The sequence below is a fragment of the Microtus oregoni genome, unplaced genomic scaffold, assembly GCF_018167655.1.
Source record: "Microtus oregoni isolate MIOR12 unplaced genomic scaffold, Mior012 000016F_ref0000370, whole genome shotgun sequence".
Lineage (NCBI taxonomy): Eukaryota > Metazoa > Chordata > Mammalia > Rodentia > Cricetidae > Microtus > Microtus oregoni.
The window spans coordinates 3844984-3860871 of NW_024543075.1; the positions used below are offsets into that span (position 1 = coordinate 3844984).

The 15888-nt window shown below is 48.4% G+C and overlaps 1 protein-coding gene across 4 annotated transcripts in view; it reads right to left on the reverse strand.

Annotated features, from left to right (window-relative positions):
* Positions 1-262: 262 nt before the first annotated feature.
* Positions 263-15888, reverse strand: part of Phrf1 (PHD and ring finger domains 1) — a 31829-nt gene continuing 16203 nt past the window's right edge. For 2 of the 4 annotated variants that reach the window (XM_041666452.1, XM_041666451.1), the window contains exons 7-18: positions 15771-15868; positions 15123-15298; positions 13843-13972; positions 7419-7546; positions 6228-6409; positions 6005-6136; positions 5446-5600; positions 2291-4939; positions 1892-2046; positions 1461-1793; positions 1110-1238; positions 263-598 (exon numbers count right to left, since the gene is read on the reverse strand). In XM_041666452.1, coding sequence (XP_041522386.1) covers positions 455-598; positions 1110-1238; positions 1461-1793; positions 1892-2046; positions 2291-4939; positions 5446-5600; positions 6005-6136; positions 6228-6409; positions 7419-7546; positions 13843-13972; positions 15123-15298; positions 15771-15868 — 4411 coding nt within the window. In that variant the 3' untranslated portion in view covers positions 263-454. Of the gene's footprint in view, positions 599-738; positions 809-1109; positions 1239-1460; positions 1794-1891; positions 2047-2290; positions 4940-5445; positions 5601-6004; positions 6137-6227; positions 6410-7418; positions 7547-13842; positions 13973-15122; positions 15299-15770; positions 15869-15888 lie in introns of all 4 variants that reach the window. The other 2 variants (XM_041666454.1, XM_041666453.1) reach the window with 2 other exon arrangements.

Genomic DNA, 15888 nt, shown 5'->3' on the forward strand with positions numbered 1-15888 from the left:
ATTGGATCCAAATGTTCTAACACAAGCATGGGGAGCATGCTAACACTGCCAGGTGTACTGGGAATGGTGGGAACATGTCTCTCTGAGTCCCTGAAACCCACAGCCCCATGTCCTGTCTCCTGGCAGAAGCAAAAGCAACTAGAATAAGAAAACTGCTATAGCAGAGAGGTTCACGAGTGAGTGTTAGCAGGTGGTTCCCACTGGCCAGCAGGGTTTCTGAAACCAAAAGCTTCACCTTCCAATCACTGAGTACACAGAAAAGTTTCTAAAGATAAGCCATTTTTGATAAATTAGAACACAATGGAAACAGTGTATCTATAATATACATATAAAAAAAGTCCAGTTTTCAATTGTAAGCAAGACAGGTGCAGACAGGTGTCATGGGAAGCTCAGAGGCAGGAGTGCTGGTAGCCATTTCTTTCCTACTGGGGTCACCTCCCCACAGTGGCCAGTTTCAGGTCTCAGCACCCTGAGTGGGTGGCTCTTCCCCAGCCCCAGTCTTCTTGTGCCTGCGCATGTGCCTGTATTTGTCCACATAGGCCTTCACCAGGTTGGCCACCTTCACAGGGTTGATTTCCCCACTCTTGCTGTGGCAGATCTGAAGAAAGAACACAATCACCCAAATGCTCTCAGCCTATCAGAGACTAACCCAGCCAAGGGGCCTTGCCCTGGCCCTCTCCACCAGGGCCGTTGGTCTTGTTAAGGGCACATGCATCCCCCCGCCCCCTATGCACACACCTGTAACTAAACAGAGCTGATGCCGTTTCTCTACATGTGTCAAAGGTCAGTAGGAAGCTGAGACTTGTTCCTACAGAAAAATCTGTCCATCACTCAGGGACTTAGTTCCTCCAAAGAAACTGGTTGGATTGGGGAATTTTAAATTCATCTGTTATTTTAGTTTTGGCAAACACTGTGTGAGGAAGCACTTACTAGGAAACAGGGCTGATCTAAGGCTTCAGCCACTTGGCCCAGCGGGCTGACTCCACACTTACAGACCCAGGAGTCCATGCAAACAACCAACGGCAACTTTCTGTCACAGGCAGATCTAGCTACCCCATGTCAACTTCAAGGCTGTCCAAGAGGCAGGTGTTTGTCTACTTGCAGCCTACCTTCTGCACAGCTTTGCGCAGTATATCCTTGTATTCCTCCTTGGTCACTTCTCTCTTCTGGTAGAAGGGCTTAATAGCCAGCTTCACCTCCTCCACAGCCCGCTCCTGCATGTGCAGCTTCTTCATGTACTAGGAGTGAGGACATGTGTGACCCTGCGGCAAGATGGCCAAAACCGGCCTCGGGGCCCTTGGTGGGAAGTCAACACTTGTGGGAAGTCCCTTTCCCCAAGAACACTAAAGGTAATGGGCTCGCTGCTCTCCTACCACCCTGACCAAGCCCCCAAGGCCTGGATATTATAGCTAAAATCATACCCGATGGAGACAGACTGCGGAAGGACAGGCAGCACTCACCTCCTCCTTTTTGGACTTCTCAGCAGCTGACTTGGGAGTAGCAGTCTTTTCTTCTAAGTTGTTGTTGGTGGTTGGAATAACTAGCTGTGAGGTTGTGGCTGGCATAGAGGGCACTGGGGCCAGGCTCTGTGCTGCACCACAGCCTGCTAGGGGGAGGGTCCCCTGCAGGATCATCTGAACTGAGGGCTGGCCGACCAGTGCATAGGGCAGGATGCTTGAGGGCTGAGCCAGGGGTGGTGGCATGTTGGGGCTGTAAACCTGGGCAAGAATACCCCCTGCTGAGTGTAGAGTCCCAGCAGCTGGCAGCCCTTCTGCCCTGGAAGCACCAGGGGGCTGTATAGAAAGGAAACAGTGCCATGAGTTCTTAGCTCTAATCAGGGCAGCCCAAAATACCCAGCACAAGGACCATGCTCCTCTAGCCCAGCACCCACCTGAGAGGGATCTGCATCAGGTAAACCAGACTCCTGGAGCACGTGGATGGGAGGGGGCAGGTCGGAGAATGGTGCCTGCTGAACGCCTAGGAGGGCCCTGTCCTCTGCATCCCAGTCTCCTTCCTGGGGCCTCTGTGGCCTCTCAAGTGGCATCCCTGAGGACCCAACAGACAAGGAAGGTGGGTGCCTTGTGGTCAACTCTGGCCAAAACACTTTCAGAGAATCAGCAGTGGGAACCAAGGCCAAACTGCAGATCTATCTCTAAGAGGCTGGACACACTTGGGGGCCCCAAAGAGTCAGAAGAGGCTCTTGGGGTGGCTGTCTCCCTGCCTGCTCCACACCCCTGACCCACAAGGACAACCACCACTAGGAGCTCAGCCACTGGCAGGGCCAACTCACTTGGAACTCTGTCCAGGGCTGGGGTGCTGTCCTCTGCTTCCTGCAGGTTCCAGGTGACTCTCTTCACCAGGTTTCTGGACCGCAGCAGGGGCACCTGGGCCATAGGATCCTTGGGCCTGACTGCTTCACATCCTCTCCCACTTAGCAAAGGACTGTCCTTTCCCAGGGGCACCACACCTGAGGTGCTAAGAGCTGTAGTAATGGTCTCTACAGTGTCCTGCCTGAGCAGGCACTGGTCTGAAGGGATCAATGCCTGGGGTGCAGGCTTTGAGATATCTTCACTGTGAACCAGTAACACCTCCCTCTGGCTGGTAGGTAAAGTAGTGTCCTGTGGAAGGCTAACTGGGGGCACTGTGGGATTTGCTGGGAAGTCTCGCTCAGGGGAGGAGTCTGTACTCTCAGGGGAAGGAGGTGAGCTCATATCATCAAGTTGAATGAAGATGGCTTCATTTGAAAAATCCTCAAAGACGTGGCCTGCCTCCACAGAATCACCATAGTCTAGGTCCTCAGGTACACACTCAACCGGCTCTGCCAGGACAGGAGGGACTTCTGGAGGGTTCGGGTCAGCCACAACCACCTCTGGCAGGACACTTATTTCAGAGACTGGAGGCTTGGCAGGGTGGTTTCCATCTTGCCTTGGTTCCTCCTGTGGAGTGGGGACTGGGGAAACCTCCCTCACAGCCCCCTTCTTCTCTGGGGAATGGGGCCGCTTCTCATGGGAACGTGGCCTCCGTGGCCTATGCTCCAGGCTGGGTGACCGAGACTGCCGCCTCCTTCTCTCCCGAGACCGAGTCACACTCTCCTTCTTATCCATCCGCTCTCGGCTCCGCTCCCGATGCCTGTGTTTCCGGTCCCTCTCCAGGCTGCTGTGGGGTGAACAGTCCCTGCCTCGAGACCGAGACCCTGAATGACGCCTCTTCTGTCTCCGACTCTCATGGCGCTCACAGGAAGAACTGCCAGGACTCCCTGAGCGAGACCTGGACTTCCTCCAGCACCTGCCATGACCCCAGGGACCATGCCTCCGCTCCCTGTCCCTTTCCCTCCTCCTCCTCTTTGCTCTGTCCTGGCTGCTGGCACGGTCACTGGAAGACCTCCGGCTCTTAGCCTTGGCTCTGTGCCTCTTGGTGTGTTCCTCAGTCACTGGAGACGCTGAGCGTGAGGTCCTGTCCCTGGAACCAGAACGAGTAGTGGAACGTGTCCTCTGGTGCTCTCTGGAAACCTTCTTCTTTTTAGTTTTCTTCCTGCTGCGGGAGCTGGACGTGGAGCGGGAACGGGATGGGGCCCTGAGCTCCACAATCCTGTGCGTGGTCATCTGTGGAACACCTGGTTCCACGACAGTCACACATGTCACTGTCCGTTCCTCAGAGCCAAAGAAGGGTGTACAAGACACTCCGTCCTCATCGTCCCAAGGGGCTGGTGGGGATGGCCGCTGAGAATGGGCTGTGGAGCCCTGGATCTCTGTATGCTCCGTCTCCCTGAGTCCTTCTTGCTCCATATCAGAGGTTCCCTCAGCAAGTTCCTTGCCCAGGAACTCCAGCATGCCAGACCCAGGCTCACCAGCGGGCTGGGGCTCAGGTTCTGTGTCAGTCTCAAAGATGTTTTCTACCCTGTAGGAGGTAACACAGCGCACAGTCTGGGAGGCTGGGGCCTTTGGGCTGTTGATGGAGATAGTTCTGGTGATCTCAGAGGGCAAGAGGCCTTGGCCAAGGCTCTCAGGGCTGCTGCTAGGAGGGCTGGAGTCTGAGCCAGTGGGGTCAAAAGGGTCATAGATTTCACTCTTGAGTTGTTTTGGCTTCTTGATAGAGAAGAGAGGTGAAGGGTTCTCCTTCCTTTGCACCTTGCTATCTACTGGCCGGAATGTGTTACAGAAGCCAGGACTGGACATCTGGCTACAATGTGCTGTGTTCCCAGGGATGTTGATCCTGAAGCTTTCAAAGGTAGACCCAATGCCCTTTCCTCTTGAGGGCCCTAGCGTGGCTACGCTGACATGGGAGCTGGGGGCGGAAGGACGAGAACCACCTGTGTGTGAGCCAGTCTCCTGGGGACCCCTGCTGCTGGGCTCATTCTCAGCTCGGCCTCGCCCTGGCTGCCCAGGGCCTTCCCTGCCAGTCAGGCGGCTAATGCAAGTGCTAGGGAGCTCCACAGTCTGCCCACTGGTGGGGGCCTGGTCCTGTGTGCTGTCACTGCGGTCTCTGTGGATCTTTGGTATCCTGGGTAGCTTTGAGAAATCAGGTCTCCTGGGATCTGTTTTCTGGGGATGCCCAAGAGCTATATTTCTAGATGGAAAGTTAGAACGGACAGTCATCTTAGATGAGGCAGAACTAAGAGGCAATGCCTGTGTGTTGGAACCATTAAGCCTGGGACTGTTATTCTGTTTCAAGGTAGGCCTGCTCTCTTTTGAAAGGTTCCCAGCCTGACTTGAACGTGGGGTCACTGATGAGTCCAACTTTACAGGTGTCTCCACTGTGCGGCCAGGGATACAGTGTAGGGCTGCTCTGTCCCCACAGCTCAGCCCTGAGCTCTGTCGCCTGGCTCCCATGAGTCCACTGGATGCCCTCCCTGAGGGTAGTGCCCCAGGCTGCAGGTTGTCTCTGGGCCTGGACTCTTCTCTGGATTGAGTCACAGAATTTCGCTGAAGAGAAACAGGAGCTAAAAAACAAAAGTCAGATAGCAACCCATCCCACCTCCTGTACGCAGTTCAATGCTTTGTCATGCCTGACCAGAAGTGACACTGAAATTGCTCTGTTTACAGAGTGAAACTTCTTGCTACACCACAACAGAAGTGTCATGGGCTCAGCTGTACCACTGCCCATCCTGTGGGATCATAATTGCCCTCACTGCCATGTAGTTTTTCTCTTTTCAGACACAACTGTAGTTTAGATGTGTCCCATCTAGTGTGACCCAGACAAGAAGCAGCAGATGGAGGCTCTGCCCACTCTTGACCATACTGCTTCATGGGTACTGTGAACTGTCCTGGAAATGTCACACTCACCTAACTGTACTCAGACATGGAAGGACCCTGACAGAAACTCACACTGGTTATGCTGTTAGCAGTGTCTCACCCAACTCAGGGCAAAGCGCCTGAGAGAGAGCCTGTCCAACTCATCCATTTCTAGGAAACCCATAAGGAAGGCCAGCAGTTCATGGGTGCTCACCTGCCCTCTTGGCACTGAGAGAGCCATCTCGGTGGATGACAACATCAGCACTGCTCATCATCAGAAGGCTCTGGTCAGACAAGATGCTCCCCAACAGGTCAGGAACAGGGGCCTCCTCCACGCTGGGCTCTGGGGCCACGGCTGGGAGCTGCCTCCTGCAAACACAGACCAGAGAGTGGTCTGCAAGCTTGGTTCCTCTGTACTCTTCTGGCCTAAACCCCCCCACCCATCAGCCCCAACTTGAGGTGACCAGGAATATGGGGACGTCATCTACAATGTATGACTGCCCATTCTGCCACTAAGTAAGAGCTGGGAAGAGATTATTTCTACCTGTTGTGACTGTGGACCACGACTCTGCCCTGCCCAAGGTCCCTTTTTCTCTCAGAGACTGAGGTCATTGTAGCCAGGATCTGTGCTGCTTGCTTAGAGACAACTAGTTTTGACGCAGCACTCAGAGACAACCTTAAGCACATCACAGCAAGAGGAGTTGCTCAGCCACACAGAAAGGAGAAGCAATTCAGTGTCCTTATCTATCCCAGATGCTCTTGCTGCCCCATACCTAGAAAGCCCCATGGCAACAGGTCTGGCCACAGGCTGGTGCGACTGCAGGGCCGAGCGGGACAGCACTCTCCTCTTGGCACTCAGAGGGGAAGGAGGATCTGCAGATGGTTCTTCATTGCTGGAGGGGACACTAACAAAGCAGACCACTCCGTAAGTTCACAAGCAGCCTAACCAAATCTGAGGGTGAGCTGGGGCACCGGGACAGTCACCACTGTAGTCACCTGTCAAAAGGGTCCAGCTCATATGGATCTCCAAACAGAGACAGAGAAGCTGCTCCAATATCTGCTCTCATCAGCCCCAGAGAGGGATCCACTGGCTTGTACACTGATGGCATGCTGGTGCCATGGACAGGCCTGCGGAGGCCTAGAGTTCGTGCAATGCGAGAACGAGCTGTGATCTCATTCTAAACCAGAGTGACAGAAAAAATTTCAGTGAATGACTGGCATCGTGCATGTGAACAGCATTAACAGCCATGTAAGGAAAGGTTGTGGACTTTTAACATTATCACAATTGTAAATTATTTCTAAGACAATCAAGGGGCCACATGCCACTTCCTCTAGTTTCTGAGTATGGGTGGGACAGAACACACTCAGCTAGGATCTCTCCCCAAGGCGTGAATCTCTCCATACCTCCGCCACGGGCCATGGCCCCAGATGTTCTCTTAGGGGGAAAAGGAATCACAGTAATTGCAAATGAAGAAAGTGAGCTTAGAATGGAATCTAGCATTCTCTAAAAATCAGAAAGGAGAAACTGACACTGCCATGCCCTCAGGACACAAACTGAGTGCTAGTGACCAGCATTATCTACCTAAATTGCTCATACTTAGTCACAGCGACAAGATTCTGTTCTGACTCTCCAGACGGATGTTCAAACTACTGGCTATACACACCTTCATATACAAGCATACACTATAGAACATTTATCAGGCTACGGGTAACAAGCATAAATTCATAAAAAAACACAGGAAACATATGGCAAGGTGTATGTTTGTCTGTGTGAGCTTCTTGTGTCTTTAAGTACCAAATTTGTATTATGGCGGCAGGGCTGAGTGACAACACAGGACCCGAGATGGATCTACTGAAGACTGGCTTCTCATACATAGGAGACTCTCCAGGACAAAGACAGTGACTATGTAAGGTTAACAACTGTATAAACCTCCCCAGGCTACCTACACCTGCTCCTAGCACAGGACTGAAAGCCTTTTGATCTGACCAGCCATTGACCACAAGAAAGTGATTTGGCCCTGAGCTCTGCTAGTCTTCCTCTATGTTTCAGGGGGAACCATACTAACTCTTAACATACCCACCCACCTCTGAGCACAGAACAACCTCAGAGCAGCCATTTGGTGCTTCTTGCTGCAGAGCCATATAGGACAGCAAGACTGGCTAAGTTGGACACTACTGAAGCCTCACCTTCAGCTTCCTCCCTTTTGTCTTCCTCACACGGTGCTGCCGTTTCTTGGCTCTTGTACCTCCACTCTTACTTTTTACAGATGACCGGGACCGGGTTTTCTTTCTTCCCAGCACTTTCTTCCGTCTCCCTAAAAAGACAACATTCAGTGTCTATGATTCAGGATCCACAGGGCCCTTCCTGACCAGGGTGACCAGGTCCTCTGAGTTCTATTGGAACAGAGCCCAAGAAGCTAGGGAGAGGGTAGGCACCTCAGGACTGTGTGCTGGCTTGAGCTTTAAACACAACACACAGTTTATTTTTTTATTTGTGTGTACTTGCATGTGTGTGACCTTGAAGGACTAAAGTGGGCATCAGAACCCCTGGAATTAGTTATAGGTAGCTGCTGTGGGTTGCTCAATGTGGGTCCTGGGAACTGAACTCAGGTCCACAGCTGAGCCAACTCTTCAGCCAATTTAACTTTCTTATTTTATGAGACAAACTCCAGTCTTATGTAACCCAGGCTGGCACAGAACTCAGAATGCAGTTACAGATGACCTTAAACTATTTTTTTGAATAATTTATTTAACTTTATTTTATGTGAAGGTGTCAGAACCCCTGGAATTGGAGTTACAGACAGTTGTGAGCCATTATGTAAGTGTTGGGATTTGAACCCTGAGTCCTCTGAAGAGCAGGCAGTGCTCTTAACTGCTGAGCCACCTCTCCAGCCCGACCCTGAACTCTTAATCTTCCTACTGCTGTTCCACATGTACTATATGCCTGGCTTGCTACTTTTTAACTTAAATTTATTTTCTTTTTTAAAAGACTTTTTTCTTTCTTGCAGGATTTTTAATTAACTTATTGTTCTAAGTGCATTGTTGTTTTATCTGTATGTATGTCTGTGTGAGGGTGCTAGGGTCCCTGGAAGTGGGGTTATGGATAGTTGTGAGTGCTGGGAACTGCATCCAAGTTCTCTGGAGGAACAGTCAGTGATCTTGACTGCAAAGCTATCTTTCCAGCTCCTATTTACTTTTGTCTTATTGCTCGTCTCAGTCTGCAGCTGGTTTAGAACTCATGGCAATTATTCTATCTAGCTTCTCAGGGATTATAGATGTGGGCACATGCATTGCTTAAAAATCTTTTTAAGATTTTTATTTTATGTGTGTATCTACTTGGTCTACGTGTGCACATACGGGTGCAACACCCAGGCATTCAGAAGAGGGTGTTGAACCACTGGAACTGGAGTAACAGGCAGTGAGCAGCCCTGTGGGTTCTGGGACCCAATCCCAGGTCTCCTGTAAGAGCAACAAGTGCCCTTTCTTAACCTTACTCATCCATCTCCCAGCACCCATTTTAGTTAAGGTTTTTATTGCTGTGAAGAGACATTATAACCACAGCAACTTTTACAAAGGAAAATATTTGAGGTGGCAGTTTACTGTTTCAGAGGCTTTGTCCATTATCATCATGGCGGGGAGCATGGCGGTATGTAGGCAGACATCATGTTGGCTACAGCTTGATTAGAAAGCAACAGGAAGTGGACTGTTTTACTGGGAGTAGCTTGAGCATAGGAGACCTCAAAGCTCATCCCCCCCACAGTGACACACTTCCTCCAACAAGGCCACACCTACTCCAGCAAGGCCACACCTCCTAATAATGTCACTCCTTTTGGGAGCCATTTTTCTTCAAACCACAACCCCACCCCTTTAGTTGCACGTGTATGTGTTATAGAAATCAGAGGACAACTTGCAAGAATTGGTTCTTTCTTTCCACCACATCGGATCTGGAAATTGAAATCAAGCTTGTTAGCTAGCATCTCTATCTGCTAAGATATCTCACCCACCATTTTTTGAGGCATGTTCTTACTGTGTAGTGGAAAATAACCTTGAACACTTGACCCTCCTGCCTTCACCTGCAGAACACTGGAATTAGACATGTGCCAATTTGTGTGTACCCTGAGCTACAACTACTGGCTTTTCTTTGATTATCATCATTACCATTATCATTTTTGTTTGTGTTTGTTTTCTTTTTTTGAGACAGCGTTTCTCTGAGTAACAGCCTTGGCTGTCCTGGAACTTGATCTGTAGACCAGGCTGGCCTTAAACCCAGAGATCTACCTCCTGAGTGATGGGATTAAAGGTGTGTGCCCCTGGCTAGGCTTGTTTAACCAGAAAAATAAACCTGTGACATTTTAAAGTAATGTGTTCCTGGAGGGGAAGGAGGAGGATCCAAAAAGTAAGCAAGGCTGGGCTTTCACTACTGAGTAGATCAGACTTGAAGAACCATCATATAAACTACATAAATCCAAAAAAAAGGGAACAAAAAACAAAAAAACAAACAAAAAGCCCACATGATAACCAAGTGCTGAAGACAACAACGAGTATAACATGACCATTCAAGGTCCAAACAGAGAGAGCTCCCCCTAGAGACTGGAAGACAAGTGCTCTGAACACTTCTGGAGACACACACTCTAAAAACAGAAGTCAACTGCAAAAAGGATTTAAACCCACCCTCGAAGGTGCTGCTATGACTCTTCATTCTCTGACTCTGATAAGCTAGGAATGAACTCACCAGGATGCAGCAGGGTATGAAGGGAACACCAGGCAATTAGAAGCCCCTTCATTGTTGAGGTGATCAGTAAGGAAAGGCTGCTTGGTGCCGCTGCCCCTGCAAGCTACACTGCTACATGTGAGAGCAGAACCAGGGCAGTTAGTTATCTTCTGCAGAAAGCCCCAGTAGCAGAAAATACAGCACCCTCTCTCCCCTGGTTGCTCTTTATGTGGCTCCCATAACCCACGGTCAACGGTAAATAAAACGATAAATAAAAATACCAAGTGGGAACTTCAAGAAATTCATAAATCTTAAACTGTACTATTTGGAATAATGTGATGTAATCTCAGGCAATCCTAACCTACACTGTCCAGGTCAGGAATCAATCTTTTCCTGAAGTGTATATGTGGTATGGATGAACCCCTATTTCTCACTTTGTGTTATTAAGTAATTTAGTTCATGTGACCCTTATGAAGTAGCCTAGACACTTGGGCCATACACTGTCTCTCTTCTTATAGGACTGCACTCACTATCTCCCAGCATCACAGTAGAAGGGACACCAGTACTACAGGAAGACACTTGGAAGGAGAATGGGCTCACCTAACTTATATTACAGGGCACTGCTATGACTGTTAAATACATAACCCTGACTAGCATGAAACTATATAGATCAGGTTGGTCTCAAACTCAAGAGATATGCCTGGCTCTGCCTCCCACATACTGGGATTAAAGGCACAGACCCAGAATGCTCTTGCAACACAAAAATATAAAACCTCCTACCCAGGCCTGACAGGTGTCTAAGCTCAAGCACACAGCCTGCAGACAGGAGATAGTGAAAAGCAAAGAGAAGGAGCTAACAAACACAACCCAACACAAATCTGACTTGGTCTTAATTCAAATAAGCACTTTCATTTTTAGTTAGAGACAGAATTTCATTTGTAGGGTAGGCTGGACTCAAATTCACAATGTAGCTGAGGATGACCTTGAGCTCCTGCCTCTTAGCCCTCCCACCCCCAAGTGCCCTAAATAAACTATCCTAGCACTCAAGAAGCTAAGGCAGGAAGACTATGCTGTTGAGTTTCAAGGCCAGCTTGAGCTATAAAGACAGAATCTGTTTTACAAAAAGAAAGGGAGGGGGATATGGAAACAAGTTCACAGAAATAAAACTACAACCAAGGCTGAAGAGGTGGTTCATTGTTAAAAGCACTGGTTGTTTTTGCAGAGGACCCATGTTAAGTTCCCAGTACCTACACAGGACTCACAACTGTAACTCCAGTTCCAAGAGACTTAACACCTTTTTCTGGCCTTTGTAGGCAATAGCCATGCATGTGGTGCACAGAGATAAAACACTCATACACATAGAAAGTAAAAAACCTTAAGGAGGGGTGCCTGACTGTCCTCACTGGGACTGAAGAGGAAACAAACTCCTACCTTTAATCAAATGTTGGTCACAATCTACATAATTTGATGAAGCAAATGAGTTAGCAATCGGGGCCGAGAAGCAGGATGTGATATGACAAGCAGGAGATTCAGATGTGCAACACAGAAGTGAAAGCCTGACCATCAACCTCAGCTGCAGGTGGGAGACCTTAAGAAGAGCCATGTCACTGACCTAGACAATGACCAGCTGCTTGCTCAGAACACAGAGACGACTCCGGATTCTAAGCTCTGCTCTTGATGAAAGGAGGGGCTTCCTGAAGAGGATTCTAAAGACAGGCAAACACACACACACACACACACACACACACACACACACACACACACACACTGGTGAGCAAAACTGAAACCAAACTTGAATGCTGCTGAGAATGCATTCATAATATGCAGAGTAACTAGGTCTTTCAAATATACATAAGAGATACTATTTTGAGTTGGAAAGTTTGGTATTTTTTTTTCTAAAGTTAAACATAGGATCAAGCAGGTGATCTAATCTCTTCACTCTTCCATACTACCAGGAAAAAAATGAAAACATCTGTTCGCAAAATTACCTGCATGCATGAAGTTTCCAGCAACTTTATTCTTTTTAAATGTATATATTGTTCTTTGAGAATTTCATATGTCTATAATAATTTTGATAAAATTCACACCTCCTCCTCCTCCCAGATCCAATCCATATCTCCCAACCCCTCTCAACTTCATGAGAAACTTTTTTTAAAAAATAAACCACCAAGTCCAACTGGAGTTGCATGGGTGTGGGGTCATCCACTAGAGCAGTTATCTCTCAGAGGCCACCTGTGCATCCTGATCTTACCTTACTGACCTGACCCTCTGTCTGACTCTCTTCTGCCAGAAGCCACCTGATAATTCCTAAGCTAAGGGTATGGGATTGTGAATCGCTTACTTTTCTGTAGTTTTATTGTTTTTTTAATTTACTTTATTTATTTATTTTTTGAGACAGTGTCTCACTATGTAATGATAGCTAGCCTGAAATTCACTACGTAGATCAGGCAGTCCTCAAATTCCTAGAGACCCACTTGCCTCTTATCTCCTACGTGCTGGGACCAAAGGCATGGTACCCAGATATAGGTTTCTCCTTAGGTCGCCTAAATTAGATATAACCAAAATAAGACCAGCAACAAGTTAGAAGGAAACAAACTGAGCCAAGTATGGTGGGGCACACTTTTAATTCCAGCACGAGGGAGGCAGAGGCAGCCAGATCTGTGTGAGTCTGAGGTCAGCCTGGTTTAAAATGCAAGCTCCAGGGCTGGAGAGGTGGCTCAGAGGATAAGAGCACTGACTGCTCTTCCAGAGGTCCTGAGTTCAATTCCCACCCAGCAACCACATGGTGGCTCACAACCATCAGTAATGAATGAGATGCAGGCAGAATATTGTATATATAAATAAATAAATCTTTAAAAAAATATTTGCAAGCTCCAAGACAGGTAGGGTTGTTACACAGAGAAAGCCTGTTTTGAAAAACAAAACAAAAAAGTAAACAAACTAGCACATTTAACAGACTCTCTGGTAATGAAAAGACACACATACTGCATATGTTCTAAAGGCTCTGTGCAAGCAAACAAAACAAGCCCAGAGACTTCGGCTGAATCCTGTGAGAACCCAGACTGATGGCCAATGATGAGAATGACACCACAATAGTGGAGTGGGAGGGCATGTTCTCTTCCAAGTGTCCTATACTCTGGCAAGGACATCATTTGTCAAACCTGTAACCATGCACTTAAGAGTGGGAGTGGGTGCATTCACTTTCCTGTGCACAGATGTCAAGAAAGTAAATTTAATTAAAATTTATTTATGTGTGTGTGTGTGTGTGTGTACCATATACATAGCCTATCAAGAACAACTTGTACGTTCCAGTTCTCTTTCCATCAGATAGATTCCAGGAACCTGCTTGTGTCGTTGGGCTTGGCAGCAAGCACCTTTACCTACAGAGCCATTTTGCCAACCCAATAAAGTATAATTTTAGGAGGCTACAAGATTAATTATGGCCCACCTAGCGAGGCAGAAATCCCTAAGTACACACTGAGTTGCACTTACTAGGAGCATCAAACAATATACAGAAACAGAGGGTCAGGTCAGTACGGTAAGATCAGGATGCAGAGGTTGGTGTCGGGGTTCTAGGTCTCCTCTGTAATGTATCACAATGTTTGCTTACAGTTTATACTAGTTCCAGATACATGTAGGTTTAGGAAAATGCAAAAGCCATGTCAACACTAAATATAACTTCAATCAGGGACTAACATTAGCACATCTGTCCCCATCAGTCCAGATGTGCTTCTTCTTCCCTAGTGTTCTCTAGCTAAGTCTAGATGGTCTTGTCAGCATGGAACCCACATATGTGACAGGTGTGCTGTACTTTTGGTTGAGAAAGTTACAGAAATGACCATACAACTGGACCCCAGAACAGAGCTGATGGTGGGAGGCAAGCCCATCATGCCAGCTTACCTGCCTTCCTTTTCCGTTTTGCAGGCACACGAGGTGTCAAGGGACGCTGGTATACAGCAGTGCTCAGACCAGTGGCGACAGCCTCGATAGTTTCATCCAGCAGAGAAGACATGAGGTACCTTGGCACATGCTGCATACAAGGGACAGTGCCACTCAGTGGATGACCACCCTTTCCATGGATGGGACACTGAGCCGGGCCATGTGAGTCGACAGTGTCAGTGCAGACTCCCTCTCAGTCCCTGAATGTGGCTCAAACTGAGCAGAGAGGCAGAACAGATTGGCACTGAAACCACCTCCCTCCACTCCTGCCAAGAATGGACAGCATAGTCACAATGACAGTAGTTCCTAGAAGAGTTTCTAGGAGGGAAAAAGTCAGGGCAAGAATGGACTAGGGCATTCAGCCGCTATCAAGGAAGAAATGGAGGTCTAAGCAGGAAGAAGAAAGGAGGCAGGTATGATCTAAGAGGAGAGCCCCAAGTGAGGCAGGTTTATGGTGATGAGTGCCTAGCAGGGAACAGGCAAAGCGCCAGCAGATAGAAAAAAAAGAGGTGAGTGAGAAATCGCAGCCCCCAACACTGCCCTGCACCTAGAGCACAAAGCAAAAGAGGAACAGCAAGCATGAGCTGAGACTTAAGTGCAAAAGTAGAGATTACAGAGTCAGGGCATGGGACAGGAGATAGTTCCCAATCCTGCAACCCATTTAGAACTTGGACCATGATGTCACTATACTGACCACGGGAATATGACTTCATAAAGAGAACTTTTTTTTTTTTTTCGAGACAGGGTTTCCCTGTGTAACAGTCCTAGCTGTCCTGGAACTAGCTCTTGTAGACCAGGCTGGCCTCGAACTCACAGGAATTCACCTGCCTTTGCCTCCCGAGTGCTGGGATTAAAGGCGTGCGCCACTACTACCTGGCCCATAGAAATAACTTCTAAGCTTCCTCAGTACACAGAAATGAGGCCAGACATCTAACATTGAGTGCCAGGAGCCAGACTTGAGGAAGAGCCAGTGACTGGCCTTTTTCACACTACAATAAATTTCCCCAAATCATCATCCCATCCATCAAAGCCTCTAATAAGGCAGTTCCTGGTCCTGCTGGCACATAGGTGAAGTACAGTGTCTTCAATACACTCACCTGCTTTCTTGGCAGACTGAGTGCATGCATGCTAGGCCTGGCATATGAGAATGCTATGGGCTCTTTGCCAGCGGAACCTCTTCAGTCCAGTTCCCAAGTCCAGAGACCACCCTGCATTGCCCCAGCCTAGTGCCAGCCACCTACCTGGACCCTTCTGGCAGAGGAGATCCGGTTCCGGTTCACAGTTGCCCTCACTCTCTCACTCTGCCGTGTCCTAGCGATGGCCCGGGTCCTGATTACTCGAGGCCGAAGCCTGCTGGTAGTAGGCACTACGTCAGCCAGTAGCAGGGAGACCTCCTCATCACTCACAGGAGCTGCATCTTGGAAGAGAGTCACAGGCTTCTGGGTCATGTGTAGGCTTTCCCTCACAGACCTTTAGAACTGAAAGCCCCCAGTTAACAATCTGTTAATCCCAGCACTTAGGAGGCAGAAGCAGGAGGATCTTTGAGAGTTCAAGGCCAGCCTGGTCTACAGAATAAAGTTCCAGGGCAGTCACAGCTATACAGAGAGACTCTGTCTTAAAACAAAACTAAACCAAATAACAACAAAACAAACAATACTTTAAAATACAAAGAAAAAATTAAACAAAACAAAAACAAAACAAACCCCCACAAAATCAGTAAAAAATAAAATAAAAAGACAACCTGCCATGGCCTCCAAAGCTCCTACCTACGGGTCCACAGAAAGCCCTCTCCCTGATGGAGGTTCTCTTTATAACAAGTCCAGATTTTCTCCACGGTCCTTCTCTAAAACTGACAATAAGAGAGACCCAAATAAAGGATAGCACATTACCATGAGTAGGAGCAACACCAGGGGCCGCACACTCTGGGCAGAACCATTCATCCACAGGTACCTCCTGGAGAGGAGGGTCCAAACACTCCATGTGGTACCTATGGGAACAAGAGGTACA